General features: G+C 36.8%; 1 protein-coding gene and 1 long non-coding RNA gene across 3 annotated transcripts; one reads left to right on the top strand and one right to left on the bottom strand.

The window, feature by feature from the left end:
- Window positions 1-16,215: 16,215 nt before the first annotated feature.
- On the bottom strand, window positions 16,216-17,124 carry LOC125191781 (transcription factor RADIALIS-like). The gene is made up of 2 exons (XM_048089194.2): window positions 16,876-17,124; window positions 16,216-16,327 (listed from the first exon to the last, which is right to left on the bottom strand). The coding sequence occupies exons 1-2, from the start codon at window positions 17,122-17,124 to the stop codon at window positions 16,319-16,321; spliced, it is 258 nt and encodes an 85-aa protein (XP_047945151.1). The 3' UTR covers window positions 16,216-16,318.
- Window positions 17,125-18,903: 1,779 nt separating this feature from the next.
- Window positions 18,904-20,398, top strand: LOC148928402 (uncharacterized). 2 transcript variants are annotated; one of them, XR_016137499.1, is made up of 3 exons: window positions 18,904-19,074; window positions 19,539-19,604; window positions 20,128-20,398. It is a non-coding gene; the product is annotated as an uncharacterized LOC148928402 (long non-coding RNA). The 2 variants fall into 2 exon arrangements; XR_016137500.1 differs by lacking the exon at window positions 19,539-19,604.
- Window positions 20,399-27,638: the final 7,240 nt, after the last annotated feature.

The following is a 27,638-nucleotide window of genomic DNA, read 5'->3' as shown; positions in this document are numbered from 1 at the left end:
GTTACTATTAAAGGAAAGTAACATGATAGATGACGAATTCATAAAGGCTGCATTTTTCTTAAGTTCTAGTTCATTTGAACAAAAGACTAGATATGGAAATGAGAGAGCCTGGATTGTCATCGAAGTTTGTTTAAAGCGAGAAAAGATGCTTTGTGAGTTGGATTGACCTATTTTATAGAAGGACAATGACTTACATGACAATGCAACTTCTAAGTAAGAGATTTTAATCCGGTTAGGTTTTTGTTGCAGTGGGAGCTATTAATGCTCAACTATTGTTTTATGGTTGATGCTTAAGGCATCATAGTATTAAAATAATATAGGTGCGACAAGGTTGAGTATTCAACAACACATCAACTTCTTAATCATTGAATGATAAAGTATTTATGGCTCTTATCCTTAAGGCCAAGAAAATACTTAGATATTGTTTGAACTGATCTAGACTATCAAGATTTTAATATTTCGTTAAATAGCTTGAGAGTTGAGAAAGTCTATTTGATGCACTATGAGTTAGAATCATTTGATATTTCAAGAGATTCAGAATACTTATAGAAGTGAAACATAGAAAGACTAGCAAGTCTTAATGGTTTACACCATAAGGAGACAAGCAAAGGGTTATGATCAGTAGCGGGAGTCTAATCTCCATTGACGAATCCAAGCATTCATCTAATGAATGGGATAGTTATGTACAAAGGAATCGAAGTCTTTCTAAGACAAGTTTGATTATGTGATGAGTTGTACTCATTAAAATCTTATCATTGATGGGATAAACATTAAAGAAACTACCAACATCAGTACCTTCTACAAAACACGAGTTGTGGACTAGAGCGACTCTAGTCTAGCACATCTCAAGGTGTAATGTTGTTCCCACACGTGTTGGAAAAGTGTCAAAGAAATTGGAGTTGAGTACTGAGGCATGTTTTAAGGTTTGTCCCAAATGATGTAAGGTTATAAGTTCTGTAATCTTCAAAGATATAATTCTTGTATGAAGATCAAGAGATGAACTACAAGCCTAACATTGTGATAACTCTCAAAATAAAGAGAGAGATATCGGATTTTCCACATTACCAAGAAGTCATACCATTAGAAACTTTTGCACTAATAAAATCAACTTCAGTACCTAAGATTGTAAGAACCATATCGTAGTGGGAGCGTTCCACTGGAACACAACAAGTTCTTGGGTCTAAGAGTGTCATAATACTCAGTCTTAGATCAACTTGAACATAATCCCTTTAACTACAATGTAGTATTGGTTCATTTGGATATTCATCCTTGAAAAGATGATAGATTCCAAACTACAATCTAAGATAGACAACATGTTTTACAAGACTTGCAAAACTACCTATAGGCTGTGTCAGTCAGTGGGAGCTAGTATATTTGCAAGTGTAAATATGGATCTCAAAAGGCTAGACAATGACAATGGGTTATGCCCAAAGAGAATTATCTTCTCGCAATCGTTGTGCCAGGATTTATTCGATCCTATTGTCAATTAGAACTTACATTAGTTAGAATGTATATATTATGATTGTCAAGACAGCCTTCTATAAATAGAAGTCTTGAGGAATCATCTATTAGAACATTCTAATGGATATGTAATTAAGGGCAAGAAACGCATGATTGGAAGCTTATATAGACCTTCGTGGTCTTAGACAAGCATCTAAATCAGAGTATATGTGTTTTATCAAAATTGTCAAATATTTTGAATTTGACTTGTGTCCTTAACAGTGCTGTAAGCACAAGGAAGTTGAAAGTGCATTACATATGGTATTATTGGTACTCTACGATGATGAAATTTACAAAAGTTGCAAACAACTAAGATTGGCATCTGACGTAGGAAACTGGTTGTCTACCCAGTTCAAGATAAATGATTTAAGAGAAACTAATTACATTCTTAGCATCTAAGTCCTTTTACGATTGCTAGAAAGAATGTTGAGATTCTCTTAGGAAACCTATATCTACACATTGCTTGGAACATTTAAGCATTAGAAATTCCATGAAAAGGTTTATACCTCTCAAGATGGAATTGTCTTGTCTCTAGTCAAGTGTCGTTTGACACTTAGTGAGATCAAGAATTATGAGACTAGTTTCGGAGATAGTTGTCTCATGTATGCTATAATGTGTACTAAGTTTGATATTAGTTGAGCTTATGCATAGCAAGTATATATCATATTAACCATGGCAAAGGATTTTGATTGAGGTAATGAATATACCCTAGTGCTTGAGAAAGACTAGTAACTATATTCTAGTTTACCAGTCATTCATGTATTGTCCTTGGGGTTACACTGTCTTAGTTTTATGACTAATCAGTGATCAAGTAAGTCATCCTCTGAATATGTGTTTACCTTAGGAATATCTTCCTAATAGCTTTAATCGTAAGTTTGAGTATGCCTATGAGTATTATTTTTTTACTACTCTAGTGAAGGCTAACTCAAGGGACACACGAGTTTATTAAGCAAAGCAACCACATATGGGGATGAAATTAATTAAAGATCAAGTACGCAGCAAAGACATTATGGTGAAAAAGATATTATCAGAGAACAACCAAGCAGATTTTTCTTTCACTTAGTGAAATGAATGGTAGTTCGATATATCTAGTACAAAGACCTACTTTAAGTATAAGTGGGAGAGTTTTTGGCAGTTGGTATACTCGAAAGCATGTTTTGAGTATAAGTGGGATATTGTTAGGTTTGGTATACTGAAAAGCATGTTTTGAGTATAAGTGGGAGATTGTTAGGTTTGGTATACTGAAAAGCATGTTTCGAGCAAGTTTCGCGCGAATAGAATCTTGCTTGTATACGTAAAACTCTACAATCCACTTTTAACCCGATTCAGTATTATTCGAGCAGTCTCGCACGAATAGAATCACTGTTATTATTACATTGTGTTTGCTTGTGTATTTATAAGATGTTTTACAAACATTTAAATGCATAAGAAGTACACAAAGTCTAAGTCTTTTGCTTAGTAGACCGGTTGTGGGCGTCGTCCACTTTAAGGTAACACGGTCAGATCTATGCAATGCTTTGCAAAAGAAAAAGAAGAATTTCACAACTTAGATAGGCTTTGGCTACCTATCGTGAAAGGTTAAAATGGTAGTCCGCATATTTCTAAGCCTTACTGAAATAAGATGACATTGGTGTGGTATAGCACTGAACGGATCTAACAGCAAGACGTGTCTTTATGCTATCTACTGAAAGACTAGGTCTTGATAAAATACTATTTCTTAATCTACATATGTTAGCATTGAGCATACGGTATTGATTATGCACTACTTTGACTTATCAAATGGTGCGGGTTTTTCGCAACCCAATAATCCTGATATATTGGGTAGTGGTGATTAATATCTAGCGGTGCTAGGATTGCTATTATGTTGAAACGTGGGCGAGGTGAGTCTCGTTTGATAATGTCCTCAAGGGGAGCTCGGACAATGTTTTATTATTCGGAAAACAGGCCAGTTGGAGTTTTATTACTCTATGAATAATAAATAAATGTTTCTTGCTAAGTCCACTCTTGGAATTAATAAGATATTAATTAAGTAAGTCCATAGCAGACATTAATTAATTAATGGACATTTATATCTTAAGTGCGGGAAATAAATACTCCCTCCGTCCGTGAATAGGAGTCCCGGTTGAGTTGGGTGTGGGTTTTAAGAAAAGTTTGAGGGTAATAATTGAAGTGTGTGATAGTGGAATGTGGGACCCATTTATATTATTATTTGATTTATTATTTGGATAATGAAATCTAACATTAAGAGAGAGAGTGAGAAATTGCAATCAAAGTTTATTTTTAATTTAAAATTAATTGCAGCTTCTAAATTAAGGGAACAGTGGGGTCAATTTTTTATACTCCCAAGATAAAATGTCTAACTGGGACTCCTAATGGCGGACGGAAAAAAATGGCCAACCGGGACTCCTATTCGCGGACGGAGGGAGTAATAAATAACGGAAACCCGAATTACATGTAATTTCGGATTTGGATGGGGAGAGTTCAATATTACTTCTGTATTGGCTGCTCGTAATATTCCAATTATAAGTATTAAATTGTGGGTTCAATTTAATTAGTAAAAAGTAAATTGGATGAGCCCATATCCAAAACCTTCCATAGATCTCTGTCTGGGCCCAAAATGAACTTAATATAAATAGGAGAATAAAGGAGACAGAATTAATACAATTTTTATTCTCAAATTTTTCGAAAATTTCGAACTCTCCAGCTGTGGAGGATTTCGAATTCTTCACCTATTCCCAAAAGGATTTCTTCTGTCTTCTTTATTTATGTCCTAGTATTTTGATAAGATCAGCCCACCCTGATATCGAGATACAGTTCGGGAACCAGAGAGAAGATCCGTGGTCTAGTATCGAAGATCATCACGTGGAGAAGGCGCGAGCAATCGACGATTCTTTGGAGAATCAAAATCGGTAACTCTTAACCTGTCACACCTCAACCCTTATGACTTATACACTTACTATAAATAAATTCAAAATTTAATTTGAATAATCCACACGTCAAGTAAATAAAACACACATTATATAATTTCGAATACCAACATTTATCAAGTACATATTTCAAAACATTCTAAACCCTAGTGGGACCCTCTCACCACTCTATATACTACACATATATCTACATGCAAAAATGATGAGGAGGAGAAGGATGCCAAAAATGCGTCAGCCGCCGACCCTTATAATAACTGTAACTGACATCCACCCCACGCATCATTGATATCTTATTCCTGATATTAGTGGTTTATATGAGCCACAACTTAGCGTGTATAAACCTTACCTTTAACCAATATATATATAACAATAACCAACGAACAGTATAAACAACTTCATATACATATGCATATGCATATACCAATATACATATGCATATGCCCAAAAGTGGCATGTACAAGCATTAAGGGAGTATTGCATTGTCCAAGCGCTCACATGAGGAGGACACTGCCCTACACCCTTCCAAAACGAGGAGAACAATCTAATGAGATCAAATACAAAATCTAACGTATCATAAGACTTGCGGCCGAGCCAGTCCATCTATTTCCTTGTTGAGTCGATCCATCCATAGCTTCGGACTCCCCCGGAGCCTTTTCTATTCTCCAAAAACTTCAAAAAATTATTCTTCCTGATCCTCCTCCCTACTATTTGGCGGGCCGGGCTGGTCTATCCTGATAATTGCACGCAGCAGCCTAGGCATCGAACAATCATCAAAAATTATCATTGTAGTTTCTTCTACCCCTTTCATCGCAAGGAGAGTCTCAGCTTTGTTTCCTTCCTTGTGAGCAGGGGAGATATGGCTCGTGCATTGTTTCTGGATCAGAATGAGGTGTGCCACTGTGTGCCTCACCTGCGCAGGCCCCATTTCCCCAGTTTGAATCAACCTGACCGCTTGGGGGTCGCTCGATTCAATCCAAATCGGCTGCCCAAGTTCAATGGCCATAGAGAGTCCATGTAGAATGGTCATGAGCTCTGCTTCCAAGGCCGAGGAAGCTTTAAGAGGTGTAGAGAAAGCCTTTAGCACTTTTCCATTGTGATCTCGGATGACTCCACCGCCCCCTGCCTTTTCCGTTGCATCTTGAAACTGACCATGCGAGTTTAACTTAATCCATGGAGGGTCGGGGGGTTGCCACTTAATCGAGATGATCCTTGGTGTGGTTCTGCTTCTTTCCGCACCTTCCGGAGTGGTTATTGTCATGTTCACTCTCTTCTATTCTTGCGGCCCAATCTTCCCCAAAAGAATAAGGTTATTAATGTGCATTTGGACTTGCCAGATCACATTGAAAGCTTTGAACCTTGTTTCCTTGTGTCTACTTTTGTTCCGTTCAGCCCATATGAACCAGAAAATGAGGATCAACGACTCAGGTGCAAGTTGGACGGTCTGCCATATCTTTTGGCCCAGATTTCAAGTCTCTCCGGGATAGTATCATTGAGGCTGATCGGTTCCAGATCTCCCTCAAACCATTTGTCAAATTCTCTCCAACCTTTAGCAGCACCTGACCCTTGAACAAAGAGGTGTTGTAGGGACTCGATCCTCGGTTCGTCCGGGCAGCATAGACACCTAGATGCAAGCTCAATCTTCCTCCATTGGAGTTTTGTATCGACTGGTATTCGGTTTGAGAGGAGTCTCCAGATGAAGATAGAAATTGAGAGGGTGAGGCCAACGTTCCAAAGATCCTCCAAACCAGGTATGGTTGGTCGTTGGGAGCGAGTAGTTGCCCATGTCGAGGCAAGGCTGAAATTCCCCTGTTTCGATAGGGTCCAACGGGGAATATCTTGCTCGCCATCTAAGATGGGGGTGCTGATGATGTCTTCGATCGCTTGCATCGGTAGGCCTGCCTGATGATGTAACAATAACAACTTGGCTGGGTCCCAGTGGCCGTCGGTCCAGAGGTCCGCGACACGAGTCGAGGGGTCGCCCCTCTCATCAAGGCTGAGCTCTCTCACCGGCGTATCCCCAAGCCATATGTCGTCCCAAAAAAGAACTTTTCCCTCTCCAATGATCCATCGGATGTGAGGGTGAGCGTGGCTCCAGCTTCTGGAAAGTCTTCTCCAGATGGCGCTGCATCGACCCGACACCGAGCTGGTCAGAGGAGAGGTTCTTCTACAATATTTGCTGTTCAGGTACGTGGCCCAGAGAGAGTTGTTTTCTCTATATCTCCACCATAGTTTGATACTGAAGGCCCGTAAAACCTCTCTGAACTTCCTGATACCGAGACCCCCTTCTGCTGTGGGGAGACAAATTTGTTCCCAACTTATCCAATGTGTTCTTCTTGTTTCGTTGGTTGATCCCCAGAAGAAGCGAGCAAGCATCTGGTCAAGTTGTTTAAGGGCTTCCTTAGTTGGCTCAATGGCCTGAAACAAGTGGATTGGGATTGCTTCGAGGGTGCTTTTAATGAGGGTAAGGCGACATCCGAAGGAGAGGTGACGATGAGCCCAGCCATTAATCCTCTTAGCAATTTTCTGACGAAAGAGGAACATATCAGTCCGTTTTACACCCCGATAGATAGGGACACCAAGATAAAGAAAGGGGAATGTACCTCTAGAAAATCCCCCTTCCCTTTGGATGGTGTCAGCCCAACCCTCGTGATTATCGGCGATGTAGAAATTGCTCTTGGCGATATTGATCTGTTGTCCAGAGACCGCTTCATAATCTGCAAGGCATCTCTTTAATTCTCGGATAGGTCTCACATCCGCTTGAGTGAAGATAAGGATGTCGTCTGCGTAGGCAAGATGGCTAATTTCCTGGCAGTAACGTAACGCGTTGATTTGAACAGCATTTCTCTTTTCACAAGGATGAGTCTGTCCAGCAGTTTCGAGAGGTATTCAGCTGCAATGACAAAGAGCGCCGGAGAGATTGGGTCTCCTTGTCTGAGCCCTCTAGTTGATTGGAAGAAGCCCGCGGGGGCTCCATTAATAAGGATGGAGAACCAGCAAGTGCCGATGCATCTCTCGATCAAGCTGAGCCATGAGTTAGGGAACCCCATTTGCTTCATGATTTTGAGGAGGAACGGGCATTGAACTCTGTCATAAGCTTTCGCCATGTCAATCTTGAGGGCCACGTTCGGGGCCGGTGAGCTTCTTGATCATTCATGGAACATATCCTGTGCTAGAAGCACATTATCGTTGAGAAGTCGCCCTTTCACAAAGCCACTTTGATTCGGAGAGACAACGAGGGGAAGGAAAGGGGTGAGCCTTGCCATAAGGATTTTTGTGATGACCTTGTTTGTGACATTGCAGAGGCTAATAAGCCGGTAGTCAGACCATGACAGTGGGGCCTCTTTTTTTTGGATGAGAACAATCGACGTGGAGTTACCTTCGTCGAAGGTAAGCACCCTGAAAGAACTGAAGGATAGCGGAGTGAAGATCCTCTCCCACAATCTGCCAGCAACAATGAAAGAAAGTGGCCGTGAAACCATCCGGGCCTGGAATGCTCTGGCCTGAGATATTAATAACCGTTTTCTTAACTTCCTCAAGGCTAGGAGGGACGATCAGCTCGTCGATGTTGGCTGATGGGGGGAGGGGTTGAATGATATCCAGGTCGGGTTCGGTAGAAGGCTGGACTGTCGGCGCAAGCAGCTCCCTAAAGAAGACGACGGCTGACTCCTTGATTTCATCTTCCTCGACAATTTCCCTGCCATTATGCTGGATAGAGTGAATGCGCAATCTGACTCGCTTTTGCTTCACCCAGCTGTGGTAGAACTTAGTGTTTCTATCTCCGTCAGACATCCATTTAAGGGACGCCTTTTGCCGCCAGAAGTCCTCTTCCATTTTCAAGAGGAGGATGTAGCTTTCCACATATTGGTTTACACAAGCTCTGTTAGAGGCCGAGGGGTTTGTTTCAAAGTTGCATTGAGCCTCTGCGATCTTTTCCTCCGCATCTCTGAGGTTTGCATGGATATTGCCAAACACCTCTTTGTTCCACTGTTTGAGGGCCTGCTTGGTTCTGTTCATTTTGATCTGCAGGTTAAGGAGTCCCACCGAGTCTGTTGGTTGCTCCCAGGCTGCCCGGACCGTTTCCATGAAGTTTGGGTGCCGGACCCACATGTTTTGAAAGCGAAAAGCTCTAATCCTTGTGCTACTTGTCGTCATCTTCCATCTCATGAGAATAGGGCCGTAGTCCGAGGCTATTCGGGGTAGGTTCGTGACCCTTGTGCTTTCAAAAAGTGCCGACCAGTGTTCGCTCACAAAGTATCTATCCAGTCTTTCTTGAAGTTCATTTTTGGCCCAAGTGAAGTTAGAGCCATCAAAGCCTGGATCAATGAGTCTACAATCTTCGACCATTTCAGCAAAATCGATCATTTCCGACTGCCGGTTTGTTTCACTGCCCACCCTATCTCGGGAGTGTAAGATGGTGTTGAAATCCCCTCCAATCATCCATGGAGCACCATCGGAGAGGCCTGCAATTTCCCTTAATTTATTCCACAGGGGGTATCGATCAGCCCCCTTCCGTACATCGCATAGACCACAGAGATACAGATAGGCCGGGGGATGTTTGGTGAGGTGAGTCTTCCATGGAGAACCCGAAGGTTCTGCGCGGAATTTCCAATATGCCACTATGATTTGACCCGAAGGTTCCACTATGATTTGACTGTAGGTCCCACTGTGAATTGACCCGTAGGTCCCAATATGATTTGACCCGAAGGTCCCAATATGATTGACCCGAAGGTCCTAATATGTCCACTATGATTTCAGATCCAAGACATGACTATCACAGATCCTCTTTAATCAAATGATTCAATTAATTCCAATACCATAGCAATTAATCAGATAACGCATGTAAAATTAAAAGTGTGATTTATACACACCTAATTATGATAAATAAACATATTGAACTCCTGATTCCGACTCTTGATTTATAACTCTCGATCCTATAAATTATTAAATAGAGTACATAATTTAATTGGGGATGAAAAAATAACTATATAATTAGAGTAAAACGTACAACTAAAATTAAGTGTGTGTGTGTAAATTGTAGCTTAAATAAACTAGTCTACTTACCAAAACTTTTCTCTCAACTTTTGTTTTCCCCTAAATCTCTCGGGCTCTCTCTTATTTTTATTTAAAAGATATATTTGTACACAAATATATGTACATCAGCCACTTTTCTTACTCATACCAATTAACATGAATGTTATGAATACAAGTGTCATGCCATTGTTAAAAATGCAACACGTTAACTCCACAAATATATTATGCATATTATATAATAACAATACGTACACTTGCACAATTTAATTTATTTAATATACATGCTCTCTAATGTATATATATGTACTATTTAGATATGTACGTACACAAGTATTAGTAACAATTCATTTATATTATTAAATATATATACACATTCATTTTAACCATTCATGTAAACTAAATCTATCTATATATTCAACTATATTGAATCGCTATATTTTTTATGACACACTTAATATCTCTGTAGTATAAATGACAATAAAATATGCTAATATGAAAAATAATGCATGTTTTGGGTTATGGATGTTACAATCTTCCCCCTTTAAGAATTTTGTCCGCAAAATTCATTCCCCACTATGTTAACATACTCAAAGAAATTGCTAACCCGTAAATAGATGTGGATAGTTCTTTCTCATCTTTTCTTCGCAAGTGTTTCACCTTGTGGTCCACTAAATTGACATGTTCTTCTATATAACTCAATTTTTCATAAATCTGTGTATTAGGATCTTTCAGAACAAGTTGAGGATCACCTCGATAAAGTCGAATCCTACTGACGTAGAAAATATTATGAATCTGTGCCAACTTTGGAGGTAATGTTAACCTATATACCAATGGTCCAACTCTTTCAACAATGTCTCACGGTTCAATATAATGAGGACTCAACTTACCTTTTTGCTCAAATCGCATTACTCCTTTCTGAGGTGAAACTCACAAAAAGACTTTATCAAGACTGAGATAGTAAATCGTGGATCTCTGTCAATATATAAGATACTAAAATACCATATAAGCGTTCCTGCAGATAATGATGCCAAATCTTCAAAGCAAAATAATGTCGCTAATAACATATTTTGAACAGAATAAGAAACTTCATATACTTGCGATTGTTACAACGCATTAGCAATAAACTTTCCATTAAGTCAAAAGATAATAAAAAATCCATCTTTCAGCGAATCATTATAAATAACATAATATCTTGTACCTGCGGAGATAACCAAAATAGGTGACATATTCAACCGTTGCTTCCACTCATTAAAACTGTTTTCATATGCTTCACTCCATATAAAAGAAGAATTCTGTCGTACTAACTTCATTTCAATTGAATAATAGTCGAGAAACATTTCCAATCGAAAACCAGTTCAATCTCTTGTAGATCCATTTCTATTCCACGACCTGACACTACGTGTCCCAACAATACCACATATTCTAGCAAAAACTCACATTTACTCAACTTAGCATAGAGTTGTTCATCTCGCCGGACTTGAAATACTGACCGTAAGTGATTAACATGCTCATCTACAATTCATGAATATACAAGCAAGTCGCCAATAAAACGAAGTACTAACCGTTCTAGTAATGGTTGAGAGACTCTGTTCATCAGTGGCATAAAAATTGTAGATGCATTTGTTGATTCGAAAGGCATAAGCAAAACTCATAATGACTGTATTGAGTTTGAAATATTATCTCTTGAAATTGATCAAACAAGTCTTCGATTCTCGGTAATGAATATTTATTCTTCACTGTCACTTGATTCGACATTCAATAGTGTATATAAAGTCACAATGTGCAGTCTTTCTTCTTCAAATATGATATTGGTGCACTCCAAGATGAAACACCATATAAATCTCCTACCAGACAACTCTTGTAACTGATTCTTAAATTCTTGAAACTCTAATGAAGATGGTTGATAAGTAGAAATAGAAATAAATGCAGTGCTCAATAGAGAAATATGTCTCCTGATAAGGTAAAAATCCAGATAAATCTGCACTTCCAATAAATCAAAAAGCCGATCTAGATAATATAAGAAAACCTAGAACAATATATTGATTACCGTAAAATATCACTCGATCATGTCTCGATGATTATACTACCATTTCCTTTACTTGACAAGCTACCTTGGTTCGATGAAGTGAAAACCAATCTTTACCCATAATAATATCAAAAGTTATGTATGAATAAGAGAATCAATATCCGCTGGTAGCTCAACTGAATTAACTCGCATCACCTTCTCTAGAAAACCGTGTATATTGAAACAATGCCAGCTAATAATCAAGAAACATAGTTCCTTGATTAAGACAAAACCTTCTCTGCTTCTTATCACAATACACTTCTTTGCATATATTTAGCATTGAGTTCTCTAGAAAAATCGTCTGAACTGAATACCAGAATACCAAAGGTTATATCATAGCTTGTGGGACTGTTTCCCACCAAGAGTAAGTATTGATTCAAAGAAGAGATATCCTATAATCAAAACCTTCTTCTGACATACAACTTATATGATTGAACACCGGTTCTCTCACTTTTAAATATATCATAGCCTCAGTCAGATTAGTCCCATAAAATCAACAACTTCTACTTTTCTGAGCTCTATAAAATTTATACCTCTTTACCTCATCATTTGTTCATGTACCAAAAATCTCCATATGATGCAGCATGTAATGAGATGTTTCTACAATTAATTGATAATGCAGGGCGGCTGACCCTTCTCTCCTTAATGACACATGTTCATGATAATTCAAATGCATGTGCAACTTATAACTAATATGTATCGTATAATATATATGAATGTCATGTCCCAGCGGGACTCTATCCCCGCTCTGATACCACCTAAACTGTCACACCTCAACCCTTATGACTTATACACTTACTATAAATAAATTCAAAATTTAATTTGAATAACTACATGCAAAAATGATGAGGAGGAGAAGGATGCCAAAAATGCACCAGCCGCCAACCCTTATAATAACTGTAACTCACATCCACCCCACGCATCATTGATATCTTATTCCTGACAAATATTAGTGGTTTATATGAGCCACAACTCAGTGTGTATAAACCTTACCTTTAATTCCACATCCCAAAACTCAAACATATTCTTTAACCAATATATATAACAATAACCAACGAACAGTATAAACAACTTCATATACATATGCATATGCCACTCTGTTCACTTTATTATTCTGTGATAGTTCAAGCATGGTATCTGCCCGGGATTTCCAATATGCCAATATGATTTGACCCGAAGGTCCCACTATGATTTGACCGTAGGTCCCACTGTGAATTGACCTGTAGGTTCCAATATGATTTGACCCGACGGTCCCAATATGATTGACCCGAAGGTCCCAATATGTCCACTATGATTTCATATCCAAGACATGACTATCACAGATCCTCTTTAATCAAATGATTCAATTAATTCCAATACCATATGCAAAACATATCTATTGCACCAATCACATATCCATATTATATTTCACTAAATAATTCCAATTTAATATACTATTAATATATTTATTACACCAAGCATATATCCCAATCATCACAATTAAACACATATCATATCAATATCATATCGTATAGTCCAATTATTCACTTTAATTTAACACATAGCAATTAATCAGATAACGCATGTAAAATTAAAAGTGTGATTTATACACACCTGATTATGATAAATAAACATATTGAACTCCTGATTCCAACTCTTGATTTATAACTCTCGATCCTATAAATTATTAAATAGAGTACATAATTTAATCGGGGATGAAAAAATAACTATATAATTAGAGTAAAACGTACAACTAAAATTAAGTGTGTGTGTGTGTGTAAATTGTAGCTTAAATAAACTAGTCTACGTACCAAAACTTTCTCTCAACTTTTGTTTTCCCCTAAATCTCTCGGGCTCTCTCTTATTTTTATTTAAAAGATATATTTGTACACAAATATATGTACATCAGCCACTTTGCTTACTCATACCAATTAACATGAATGTTATGAATAAAAGTGTCATGCCATTGTTAAAAATGCAACACGTTAACTCCACAAATATATTATGCATATTATATAATAACAATACGTACACTTGCACAATTTAATTTATTTAATATACATGCTCTCTAATGTATATATATGTACTATTTAGATATGTACGTACACAAGTATTAGTAACAATTCATTTATATTATTAAATATATATACACATTCATTTTAACCATTCATGTAAACTAAATCTATCTATATATTCGACTCTATTGAGTCGCTGTAATAATAAATATATTTTTTATGACACACTTAATATCTCTGTAGTATAAATGACAATAAAATATGCTAATATGAAAAATAATGCATGTTTTGGGTTATGGATGTTACAAAACCGTAGAATTCATGTTTTAGGATTTACTATCTTTGAGCATGAATTATTTGCGTTCTAGCGTGCAATTATCTGTTTAGCATGTGAATTGATTAATCGCATAATCGGTCAAATAGATCCTAGGTCTGATTTATTTGTTTTGTACAAGTCTTCCGCTGTGCAAGGGGCTCCAAACCCCAGCAAGGCAAGGAACATCTTTTATATATAGATGCTTCATAATTGAGTGACACAATTATGCATGATTTAATATAACTAGCTACATAATTGAGTAGACACTACAGTTAGCCTCCCTTAAAATGACACTGTTAATTGAGTGTGAGGACTTTTCAAGGGTCTTAGGAGCCTTTCGGAGTTACAGATTTAGGATTGACAACCCTAATGTTAGTAATCAACGTTTGCATCGCATGAGCATAAGCTAGGTGACTCGTCCTATCAAAGTATTAACTGTGCTAGTGTATTGTAGTTGGAACTTGTATAACCATAACTATGAACGCACATCCCTGGAATTCCCTTATCTCTATACTTTTATCTCCGTGATTTATTTGCAATCGGTTGTTTATTGCTTCCAATTGTTTCTGTTTTCAAAAATTCAAAATCTTTCGGTTCTCCAGATAGTAATTGATTTTAGTAGAAGGTAGCCAGTCTGTGATTGTTTTCCTCATGATCGATATCCGGTACTGACCTTTAACTATACTATTTCTACTCTTTATACTTGTAGATATTTATAGTACTAATAAAAAATGCATCACTTAGGAGATGGTGTCGTAGTATGGAAGAGTGTAAAGCATAAATGCATTGCGGACTCTACCATGGAAGTTAAATATGTGGCCGTTACAGAGGCTGCAAAGGAAGTTGTATGGCTTAAGAACTTCTTTCTAGACTTAGGTGTGGTTTTGAATCGGCTCAAGAGCATCACCAGTTATTGTGATTATTTTGGTACTGTAGCAAACTCGAAAGAATTGAGAGCTCACAAAGCAAGAAAACACATAGAGTGGAAGTATCATACCAAAAGAGATATTGTGCAGAGAGAAGACATACAAGTGGTCAAAATTGCGTCAGAGAACAACCTGATAGATCCTTTCACGAAGGCGTTACCGGTCAAGCCGTTCGATCGCCATGTTGAATGATAGTGTAAAAACTCTTATTTTATTTTTCAAGGAATAAAACGGATTATTTTTGTCATAATGTTGTTATGTTTTACATAAAATGGTAGTTTTATTACATATTTAAATGTGTAAGAAACTTAATAAAGTCTAAGTCTTTGCTGTAGTAGACCGGTTGTGGGTGTTGTCCAGTTTAAGGTAACACGGGCAGTTCTGGACAAAGAAAAAGAAGAATTTCACAACCCAAATAGGATAAGACTACCTATCGCAAAAAGTTGCAATGTCATATTATTTCTAAGCCTTACTGAAATAAGATGACATTGGTGTGGTATAGCACTGAACGTATCTAACAGCTAGACACGTCTTTATGCTATCTACTGGAAGATGATGTCTTGATAAATAACTATTTCTTAATCTACATACATTAGCATTGAGCATACGACATTGATTATGCATTACTTTGACATATCAAATGGTGCGGGTTTTTCGCTACCCAATAATCCTAATATAGTGGTGATTAATATCATGCGGTACTAGGATTGCTATTATGTTGAATCGTGCGCGAGGTGAGTCTGGTTTGATAATGTCCTAAAGAGGAGCTCGAAACAAGGTTTTATTATTTGGAACCTAGCTAATTGGAATTTAATTATTCCATGAATAATAAATAAGTGTTTCTTGCTGAGTCCACTCTTGGAATAAATAAGAAGTTAATTAATTAAGTCCACACTAATTAATTAATGGACATTTATATCTTAAGCACGAGAAATAAACATTTAAATAAAGTGGAAACCCGGATTACTTGTAATTTCGGATTTGGATGGGCAATGCAATATTATTACTGTAGTAGCTGATAATGATATTTCAATATAAGCTTGTATTAAATTGTGTGTTTAATTTAAGTAATAAAGCAAATTGGGAGAGGCCACATCCAAACAGTCATAGATCCTTGACTGGGCTCAATATGTAACTTAATATAAATAGGAGAATAAAGGAGAGAAAGAAACACTCTAATTTGTGATTAAAATTTTCGTCCGTCTCTCCACTCTGTAGTGGACGAAATTTTTTGTCCTTTTCCTACTTCGTGAAGAATTTCTGTCTTCTTTATTTAAGTCCTATAAGATCCGTGATTTTGGAAAACAGTTTGAGAACCAATTAAAAGATCTGTGATCTAATATTGAAGATCTTCACGTGAAGAAGTAGCTAGCCATCTATGATTCATTGGAAAACCAAGAAAGTAAATGGCATGGCACATACAATTTTATTTATATGGACAACTTTTGTCCAACATATCTCCTACATGCTCCTTACATTACTGCAGCAATACATTAATAAAATTAAATTACATATATAATTGCTCCAATTAATATGTTGCCATCTTCCATTCCATGTCTTCAGGATTCCTGATATCAAATGTACTATGTTATTTAATATAACTATTCCGAAACCCAACAAGTAAAAGAAGCTAGTGACAATGGAGAACTAAGTGTAAATTGCATGCACTGTATTAATTATTAATGCAAAAAGTCAAATATAAATCAAGCACATGTCTGTCACAAAACATTACTAAAAACAACGAACTTGCTGAAATTATTTAATATTATTAAATAAAAATAGATTCAACTTTGCACGTGTATACATTGAATCGGAACTACGAAAATCCAATTCCAAGATTTTAGATTAATTGAATGGGAACTACGAAAACTACGTACTATAGAGGGGGAACTTTAAAAAAAGGCTCCTTTTGTGAATGTAACTATTTGCAAGATATCTTTATTGTTACGCCTACATACGTTATTTACGAAAGTGCATGTATAAATTTAAAAAGGTTATGTGCTTGTGTTAGAAACGAGACATATGAAATCACCAACCAAATTCATTAATTACCAATGATGGAGATTACACATTTCACTCTAATTCTATATACCAATGTGGCCATAGTAACACATACCATAAATTTTGTTGATCTAGTGGTGCGGTACTTGGGAAACGGGACCTTCCCGCTGTCAATGTATTTGATATCCTCAATGAGGATGTCGTAATGCCTCTTCACCTCCTCTGGCATCCGCCCCCCAACAGCCCGGGCAACGTTAACCCAACGGTTAGGGGTATCTTGGTCAAAAACAGCCAGCGCCTTCTCGAATGCCTTGTTTTCTTGGGCAGACCATTTGGGTGAGTGCGAGGCTGAGGTCGATGCCATGGAATGTTACTATGAAAGAAACAAGGACGGTTAATGAGGTCAAGTTTAGTGTTTATTTATAAGCTTCATATGGTGAGGGGGCTTGATACAGCTGGCCTTCAAATTAACTTGCAAAATCTTGAAGAAATTTAGTGATTTGTGTAGTTAAGAACCACAAATGAAGGGAGACAAAAATACTATGACTACCTTCAAGAATCTGCATAAAGAGAATGTCATCCCATTCAATTCATTTTTCCTAGCTTTGGTCACAAGAGTATACGCTATACATTTTCTTACAAACATGAGGCATCATATACTTGAATTTCAATAAACTCATACAAAATGTGGAATCTATGCATAGTAGTCCATCATCCATACAATTTGTTTGTTTACTTGCATTTCGCTTATTTTCCACATAATCCCACTTGCCAAAATATCTACTCCCTCAAACACACAACAACTGGAAAAAAAAACAAGATCAAATTATGCCTGGCCTTATCGAAAGACAAACTTCGTCAAGATTTCAAGAAGAAGAGATAGAGAGGGAAAAATGCTTGGCCTTATCGAAAACATTGTGATGGTCTAAACCGTTACCAACTAGTACAAGAGTTACCTCAAAATGGCATGTTCTTATCAGAAAACATTGGTCAAAAACCTGTGCAGAAATTTACCATATATATATATGAATTATTGAAGCACTTATACAATTCTTTTATTTACTTTGCTTTGTTAACATAGCTCCAAGAAATCCACAGCTGTGTTAGCCAAGTTCAGTACAATGATTGTGTTAGTTTTGTAGCCCAGAAATGGTTAAACAAGGCACATCAGTATGGAGCCTGCATCCAAATTTTCCCTATTTTTTCGAAAAAAAAAGGGCTTACTTCTGTGATGTTTATACTGCCATGCATTTTGTTTTATTCAATTTCACCTTGGAGGGGCCTCAATTTCTTCCCTAAATCTTCCAAAACATCCATACATATTGTTACGTCGCATATTTTCTACCACACTAAAGAATCATACACATGATAAAAATCAGAACTTGAATCATACGTTGCAATCTCGGATAATATTTCAAGCACTAAATGTAACACCCCGAATTTTTGAACCCTAATTTTAGAGCCCTAGAATTTATTTTTGATGCCGTGGAAGATGTGAATTATTTGATAAGTGAATTTATTACATGAGTTTATTTGATTGAGAAGTTTGAAAAGTCAAATTTGTTGACTATTATGATGTGGCATATGTGATTAATTAATTTATGAGATGAATTATTTGATTAAGGGTGAGTGAGAATATTAGAGAAAATTTCCAAAAATACTAGCCACTATTATTTTGTGATTTTCGAAAATCACATGTAGAAGGAAAGGAGTTATTTTATTTGACTTCTTATTTGATTTCTTTCCATACCTAGAATTTAAATATTCTACCAAATCTTTCCATAGCTCAAAAGATTATGTCATATATTATTTTAGTTAATAAAGAAATCCAATTCCTTATATATCAAGCAAAGTACACGCCTCTTTTTAATTCCAAGATTTGGGAGAATTCTTTTATTTTATTTATTTTGCTCCGTGATATTTATTCTACTCCGGAAAAATACCAAACGAAATCTTAGCTAATTAGAAGCCATAATTTTCGAAAATCCCATGCTTTGTGCCCTATTCTATTTTTGTTAATTCTTCTTCCCTACTCCATAATATTTATTTATTTAATTGTGGAGAATAGAATCTTACCAAATATTCTAAAGATCTTATTGGACTCTATAAATAAGAGCCAAGACCCCAACCCTAGTTCATTATTTTCGCCCCCCTCATATTTTCGTCCCCCTCTCTTCTTCTTCATACTCTCTCAATTTTCTTCCACTTTACTCCATAAATCCTTCATCTTTTGAGAAGAAATCGAAGTTTAATCCGAGGATATTGAAGAACCAAGTCTCTACCTTATTTCTACCGATTGATTTTCTCTAAAAAGGTATTTTTGCTTAAGAGTTATGTTGTTCTTCTTCTACCCCTTCTTTTCTTTTTCTTCCAACCGATTTAATCGGTGTTCTTGAACCTTCATGCATATTAATTGAGTGAAAAAGGGATAAAAAGGGATATGGGAACATGTGTGTGTGTGTGTGTGTGTGCCGAGAGTGTGTGAGGTGTGTGTGCCGTGTGTGTGTGTTATGCGTGTGAGTGTGTGTTGTGTAGTGTGTGCTTGATGGCTAAATACTTTTGTATGACATATGATGATAGATCTAGGGTTGAGATGCTAAGAAATATATGTAAGCTAAGCGTGACTTGAAATTAGTAATTTATGATGAGTGTGACTTAGAATTATAAGTTATGAAGATTAAGGTGAATCGATGGGAAAGAGGGAAGTAACGAGACATGCATAAGTTAAGAGTCATAATTGAACCTAATTTGTGAATATGTGCCTATGTGAATTTAAAGGTGAAACCTCGGTTGCGAAGCCAGATAATGGAAAAAGCGAAACTACTTGAAATCTAAGCAGTCGAGGTGGGCTTTACTCTCAAAAACTCTCTTTTATTTAGTCAAAGATAATTATCGGAGCTATAAGGGTGGTTTAACTGTTATGCCATGCCTATGTCTGTTTTATTGTGAGATTGTGTGCCTGATGCCTAGTTTGTGAGTTCGCTCCATTGGGCTATAGGGCTATGGATATGATATACGAATTCGGGTCTGAGTATGGGCCGCAAACCCTACCAGGCTGTGTACACGAGGGGATCGGGAGCCGTCCTAGCTAGTCGGCCGGTCTCGTGGGCGAAAAGCGTGGCCACGCTTTCGTCGCACCATGGAAAGATTGCGATATGTGGATGTGGAATTTGATGAGGAAATGGGGAGTTATTTTGATTGGCCAATCTATGAAAATATTTTGTGATACTCGATGATATTTTATTTTGATAAATTGTAAAACTCGAGTTCACTTGGTAAGGGTGGCATAACTTGTAAAATGTTTTGGCAACGAGTTCACTGAGTATTTCAAAATACTCAGCCCTGCATGTGTTTTCCTTATGTGCAGGTTGAACGATGACGAGCGGTGGCGGGTGTTGAGCATGATAATTAATTAAGATGGATATATGAAACATCAAGCGTAGTTGTGTCTTCATACATAGCTATTCTTTCTCTTGGTCGTTTTCCGCTGAGTTTGATACACTTATGCTTATTTCGGATAGGTTGCACTCTTCTTTCGAGTCAGAGGCTTTAGACTATCTTGTGGTTTTATCTTGGAAAACTATGTCATACTCTTGACATTGTTGAACGTCATTTATTACACCTTCCTTTTTATTCGAGTTTCGAGGTTAAGTTATTGCTTTAAACACTCTGATAGTTCTTTCAAATCTTTTGGTCAACACTCTTTAATTGAAACCCTAGCCTTCATTCATTTCTGTGAGTCCGTTTTGGTAGCAGTCGCCGCATTTATTGTACCCTAGGAAAGCGGGTTGTTACACTAAACGGTCTATGGATGTGCAAGTTGAATTTGTATGTTTTCGATAACCTCTGTCAGCTCGGAATTTTCCGAGCACGGAACTACACTGAAAAATTAGCTTTGCGAGCACCATATAATACTCGGAAAATCTCCGCAACCAGTTACAAGCATAAAATTTGTGACTATATTGCGAGCACCATATTATGCTCGGAATATCAATAATTTTGTTATTTATTTTTCAAATTAAAATTAGGGTATATTTTTTAAAATTATAACGAAAAGAATTTAGAGAATAACATAACTAAAAAATAACATAAAACTTCATAATAGTAGTATTGTTTTATAGTCTATTCTTCACTCTCTTCAACCGCTCTAGTAACTTCGTTGTTTGTTTCTCTGACTCTGCACGTACTTTTGCGATTTCTGGATGTATATCATCATTTGATCATGCATCGCTTGTACCCGTTGCTTGACATGCTCGTCGACCTGAACAACACTAGCTTCAAAAAAATCTCTATTTACTAGCGGACAATATCGCTTCTAATAATCATAATTATAGCCCCCGTGTTTTATTCCTCATGGCTTCTAAACGTTAAGTAACGTGGAAGAATATTTTATGTGGAATTATATGTCAGTTCTTGATGTGTTGGATAATTAATGAATGTACATTATGTATGATCAACGTTGATTGGATCATATTCATATTGAGTTCTAAAGGTATGCTAGGTGTAGCATAGTATGTTTTGTTTGATTGATCAAAGGATTTTAGTGTTTGGCACAACACCAAGTCACTAAATATTATTTGCACGAAAGTTAAACTCGCGAAAAAAACACAAAAGAAATAAAAGAATTTTATTGTAAATTCTTTTTGGGCCTACCAAAATAAAAAAGGATAAGAGTCTTCTTTTAGGCTTAATTTACAAAAGAACTTATGCCCAAACCAATAATAATCAAAGTCCAATTAATTCAAATTACATGGCTGTGGGCCTAACAGATTTAAAAAAGTGAAATAAAATATTAGGCTAAATTTCTTAATCTAGCTACATTATATTTGAGCTCAAATAATCGAGATCCTTGTGAGCCCAATCCTTCCTCAATTTTCTTCAACGAATTTGTTCCATAGAAATTTGCCTGCTCAACTTCTACCTTACTTTTTAACATACTCCCACTCCTCTGCAAGATAGAATCCTTAAATTATACACAGCTAATCACATTAATGCAGTTTAGAAGTAATTCACCAATTAAAACAATTTTAATCACAAAAGGAAATCCATCAAATACTATGAGGTAAACTCTCCCCCCGCCCCCAATCATACCAATCATGGTTTCATCATGGTAGAAGTTGTTCGATAGGAATAATATCACTATAACAAAAAAAAAAAATGTTTTTGGACTTTTTTAATGCAATTAAGAACACTCATTTGTGTTTCTATATGTACCAATAATGCTTAACATCCTTATTATTGGTGTTCTAACTTATATTGGAAGACGCAATTAGAATCATCTTTAAAAAACAATAGATTAATTTAATTTGTCCTTAATATAGGTACGTTTTCTTTTGCATCCAAAATTGTTGTTATTTTTAAAATTTTCCAATGCAAGTAATTGATGCACTATTTTTTAGCACTAAAACTACTTGCAAGTATGTGCAAGCACTGTGGTCGACCTTTCCGTCATTCTACTGTTATTTGGCAGGTTATTCATCACCTGCATACGTTCGTGCTGGCCAGCAAGATCAGCCCGATACACTGGAGGGGTTGCTCGACGTCGGTGCATTTCATGCCCTCTTCTCCCAGACAGCGTGTTCTGTGTTCACTCATGGTCCTATGGCATCCACCCGATGCTCCTTGGGTGAATCTGAATACAGATGGTGCCTTCTCTTCGGCGACATTGGAGGCGGGGGAGGGGAGGACTTGTTCGTGGTATTGATGGAGGCCTTCTGCGGGCCTTCTGTTCTCCAGTGGATGCATCGTCAAGCTTTGAGGCGGAGCTTATGGCTCTTATTCGAGGTTTGGAGATGACCATGGAGTTTTCTACACACATCTGGATAGAGCTTGACTTAGCTGCTCAGGTTACATTATTGTCATCTGGACAGCCTGGTTCTGCGGATTTTAGACATCATATGGCTTTGATCCGTAGGATGACTTCTCAGCGGCAGGTTCGATTCTCACACATCTATTTAGTCTCTGTGCCTCGATACCTGAAGGCGCTTGTTAGGATGGACCAACTGGGATATCCTAACTTCCGTTTCCGACGCAGAGATTTGGATTGATTATGACTTTTTGATAGTTCTACTTACACTTCCTTTTGTTCATTTGGTTACTAGTTTAGTTTTGATAGCATGGAGCATCCCGACTTGTGGGAGCTTCAATCTATTTCTCTTTCATGTTCTTGCTTTAGTTACTAGTCACTTTTGGGCTAAGATCATGTTTTGGAACGTTATATTTTGATTTATTCACGGTTGGGGTCTGCCTAAACCCCCCGCCCACTATGGGTGTTTTTTATTTAGAGATTGCTATCACAGATTGGCTATCCAAGACTAGGCTTCTTATACTATTTGGAGATACGATTTTGGTTGGTTTTGGATGCTGAAAAATAGTAAATCAACAGAAAGCAAGTAAACAATTGCGAATAAAACACAGATATAAGATATATGAGACAAGCTAGGGACTGGTTTCACAGTTATGGTATATACAAGTTACAACTACAACACTCTAGCGCAGTTCATGCGACACAAAGTAGGTTTCAGACAAAGGTCGTCAATCTTAGATTAGGAACTCCGAAAAGGAAAAAAGACATAAGTTTTTGTCACTCTCAGTTAAAAGTACCGTTTTAAGGGGAATTAATTGCAGTGTTAACAAAGTTCTTCTAACACGCAAATCCTCTCTTGATCTTTGCAAGTCAATAAATCACAGCTCACTCAAACATGAATCCTCTACCTAGAAATAAAACAAGCAATGAACAAAATAAATATTAAATAAGAATTGTATAAACCAAAGTCGTTACTAACATATCCCTAGAATTTTATAGATTTAGCTACTCATAGACAAATAATCTAAACCCATAGTTTGTAGGGAAAACCTTGAAAAAATAAAAATTATGAAGATAAAATCCTAAGGATGAATCTCGTAGTCTTGATCTTCTCTTGAATCCAGGTTTCAAACTCCAAGTATGGTGGAAAACAATGATGAACAGTGGAAGAATCTCTCTAATATAATTCTCTAATGTAAAATGATGCAAAAGGCTCCTTTGATGAAGCTTGAGGGGGTATTTATAGCCATGGGGTCATGCATCATGATATGATAAATCTTCTATCCCAATTAGGAAAGTCTTGGAGAGAAATTAGGTACATTAATGCGCCACACTTTCCTAGCGGGCCGCTGGGTGATTCCTAGCGGTCGATGCGGAGACTTCCAGAACTCTCTAGACTCTAGTGAGCGGTCGATGACCACAATCCGACGGTCATTGGATGTGCTTCTCTTTTAAGAAATTTTTTTCGAAATGGGCCGCTGCAGGGTTAGCGGTCAATGAGTGCTGACGGGCGCTGATTAAGGTCTAGCGAACCCCTGGCTGGCTCAAATGCTCAAGATTCAAGCTTCGACTTTTAGTTATCTTTTTAGGCTCTATTTTGCACATTTCTCACAAAACTTCGACGACACTGAACCGGCTAGGAAGAACCGCGAGCAACGGTGTTCTGGCCATGATTTTGAAACCAAGAGATAGATCAAAGGCTTCGGTCATTGGAGCCTACGACGGTGGGATTGGCCAACAAGTGTGGAATACCTGTTACCGTAAGGTTTAGTTTTCCATAGGGCTAGGTTGTATTTAATCAACTTAGCTATGCGAGTAGACTACAATTATCTGTTGTGTTTCATTCAATGGTGTTTTGATATTTCATGTTCATTTACAAAGTTGCAGTGAGAAGTATGAAACTAATGACGAAATATAATGTTATGAAGTACATGATTCATAATTTTTAATGTACAGGAAATAATGTACGCGTAATGTCTAATTATATATAGTCCAAATGGTAAATAATGTACGTTTAGATAATAATGTTTAGGCTAAGTAGAACTAAATAATTTACTCCAAGTGGCCTTTTATGTATACCAGTGTTAACCCATGTGTGATGCACGACGGAATATTTTTTCCGTTATACAGTTTTGAATTGTTAATTGATTAATTAAAATTAGAAACAATATAACTATATAAGATTTAAAAATAGTAAAATGTACTACTATAGTAATGACAATTCAATACCTAAAAACATAAATTCATTTCACACCTAAAAACATAAAATTAAACATATTTAAAATGGAATCAAGAAAAAACACAATTATTTGGGGAGCGAAGTGAGTATATCACACTTTTGACAAAATAACTATATTCGAGAATCAGGAATTGCATGTTTCGAGTTAAGGATGTTACTACAATTTTTCCCTCTCTATAAATTGTTAGAAATATTGGAATAAAATTCTGAAACCATAACACGCGGTACTCTAACTAATGCAATCAAAGAAACAAAACAATGAAAAATATAAAATAAACCGAACTATAAGTCTTGTAGAGAAAAATGATCTTTCCGCAAGACAAATTACATCATGGTTCCTCATGGATTAACGTATTATCCCTAGAGATGAAACAATTTCCTCCTAATGTATATAACATCTCAAATCCGCTAGACACTGATGAACTTGATGGGGCTCCAAAAATCTGAAGGGACTGGCAGCCGAAGCGTGTGATAAATTTCATTTCAAATAAATCAGATAATCAAGATCTATTTAGTCGATTATTTTTAGACAAATTCTATTCGCCCAATTATCACATGTATCATGCTCATAACTCAAATAAATCATGCTTTAAATTAATTAAAACCTAAAACATGCTTTTCTACGATTTAGCTATTTTACCTTGGTGATTCTCCAAAGAATCGAAGATAGATACTGCCTTCTCCAAGTGAAGATCTTTAGTACTAAACCACAGATCTTCTGTCCGGTGACTGTAAACTTTTATCTGGGTGGGCTGATCTCACCAGTATACTAGGACTTAAATAAAGAACACAGAAAACCTATCTCACGGAGGAGAGGGAAGAGGAAAAATCGTCCTCTACATAGAAGAGAGAAGGACGAAAATTTTGCTATGTAACAACTGACTTTTCTGTCTCCTTTATTCTGCTATTTATATTAAGTCACATATTGGGCCCAGACAGGGATCTATGGAAGGTTTTGGATATAAGCTCCTCCAATTAGCTTTTTACTAATTAAATTGAACCCCAATTTAGTATAAGCTTTTGATTGGAATATTACGAGCAACCACTATAGAAGTAATATTGCACTCCCCATCATAATCTGAAATTATAAGTAATCCGGGTTTCCATTGCTTGATATTTATTTTCTGCGCTTAAGATAGAAAAATCCATTAATCAATTAATGTCTGCTATGGACTCAATTAATTAATATCTTATTAATTACAAGAGGGGACTCAGCAAAAAATTCTTATTTATTATTCATAGAGTAATCAAACTCCAACTAGCTAGGTTCCAAATAATAAAAACCTTATTTCAAGCTCCTCTTAAGGATGTTACCAAACGAGACTCACCTCGCGCACGATTCAACATAATAGCAATCCTAGCACCGCTAGATATTAATCACCACTACCCAATATACCAGGCTTATTAGGTTGCGAAAAACCCGCACCATTTGGTAAGTCAAAGTAGTGCATAATCAATACCGTATGCTCAATGCTAACGTATATTGATTAAGAAACAATAATTTACAATACCTCGTCTTTCAGTAGATAGCATAAAGACATGTCTCACTGTTAGAAACAATTCAGTGCTATACCACACCAACGTCATCTTATTTCAGTAAGGCTTAGAAATAATCGGACTGACATTGCAACCTTTCACGATAGGTAGTCTAAGCTTATCTAGGTTTTGAAATTCTTCTTTTTCTATGTTCAGAACTGACCGTGTTACCTTAAAGTGAACGTCGCCCACAACCGGTCTACTAAAACAAAAACTTAGACTTTGTTAAGTTACTTATACACTTAAACATGTAATAAACATCCATTAAATGTAAAACATAACAACATTATGATAAAAATAATCTGTTTTATTCCTTGGAAAATAAAATAAGAGTTTTAACAGTATTCAATCACTCGAAAGGTGATTTCTAGTATACAAACTCTAACAATCTCCCACTTATACTCAAAACAGCTTTCAAGTATACAAAAAAATGTGCACTACGTCTAATTCTCCCACTTATACTGAAAGCGAGTTGAGGTCTCGAGCGAGTAGAACTCTCATTCCTTCAACATGCCACTCGAACGGTTTCACCGCCAATATCTTTGTAAAGGGATCTGCTAGGTTGTTCTCTGACGCAATCTTGACCACTCGTATGTCTCCTCTCTGCACTATATCTCTAATTATATGATACTTCCTCTCTATGTGTTTGCTCGCTTTTTGATCTCTTGGTTCCTTCGAATTTTCCATAGCACTAGAATTGTCACAATAAATGGTGATGCTCTTGGGTAGATTCGTAATCACACATAAGTCCAGAACAAATTTCTTGAGCCATACAGCCTCTTTTGCAGCCTCCGAAGCGGCCACATATTCGGCTTCCGTGGTTGAGTCTGCAATGCATTTCTGCTTTACACTCTTCCAAATTACGGCCCACGACCTAAGGTAAACACATATCCAGAAGTAGATTTTCTCGAGTCCTGATCAGCTTAAAAGTCTGAATCAGTATATCCTAAAGGAGAGAGCTCGCCTGCTTTGTAAACTAGAAAATAGTCCTTAGTTCATTTAAGGTACTTGAGTATGTTCTTTTCGGCAGTCCAATGTCGTTGGCCCGGATTTGACTGATATCTTACCACCATGCCAATAACAAAGTAAATATCAGGCCTTGTACAAAGTATAGCATACATGAGACTACCAACTGCCGAAGCATATGGTATCCTTCTCATCTCTGCTATCTCAGATGTTGTCTTAGGACACATCTCTTCAGATAGATGGATACCATGTCTAAAAGGTAAGAAACCATTATTGGCATCTTGCATGCTAAAGCGACTAAGTACAATGTCGATGTAAGGTTCTTGAGATA

The sequence above is a fragment of the Salvia hispanica genome, chromosome 4 (assembly GCF_029641045.1).
Source record: "Salvia hispanica isolate PSC_SH4W2 chromosome 4, Shi_PSC_v1, whole genome shotgun sequence".
NCBI classification, from domain to species: domain Eukaryota; kingdom Viridiplantae; phylum Streptophyta; class Magnoliopsida; order Lamiales; family Lamiaceae; genus Salvia; species Salvia hispanica.
This window is presented reverse-complemented; position numbering and strand designations above follow the sequence as displayed.

What these genes read in the sequence shown, in the direction of transcription:
- LOC125191781 (XM_048089194.2), bottom strand. Translation starts at nt 17,124, where the DNA reads ATGGCATCGACCTCAGCCTCGCACTCACCCAAATGGTCTGCCCAAGAA.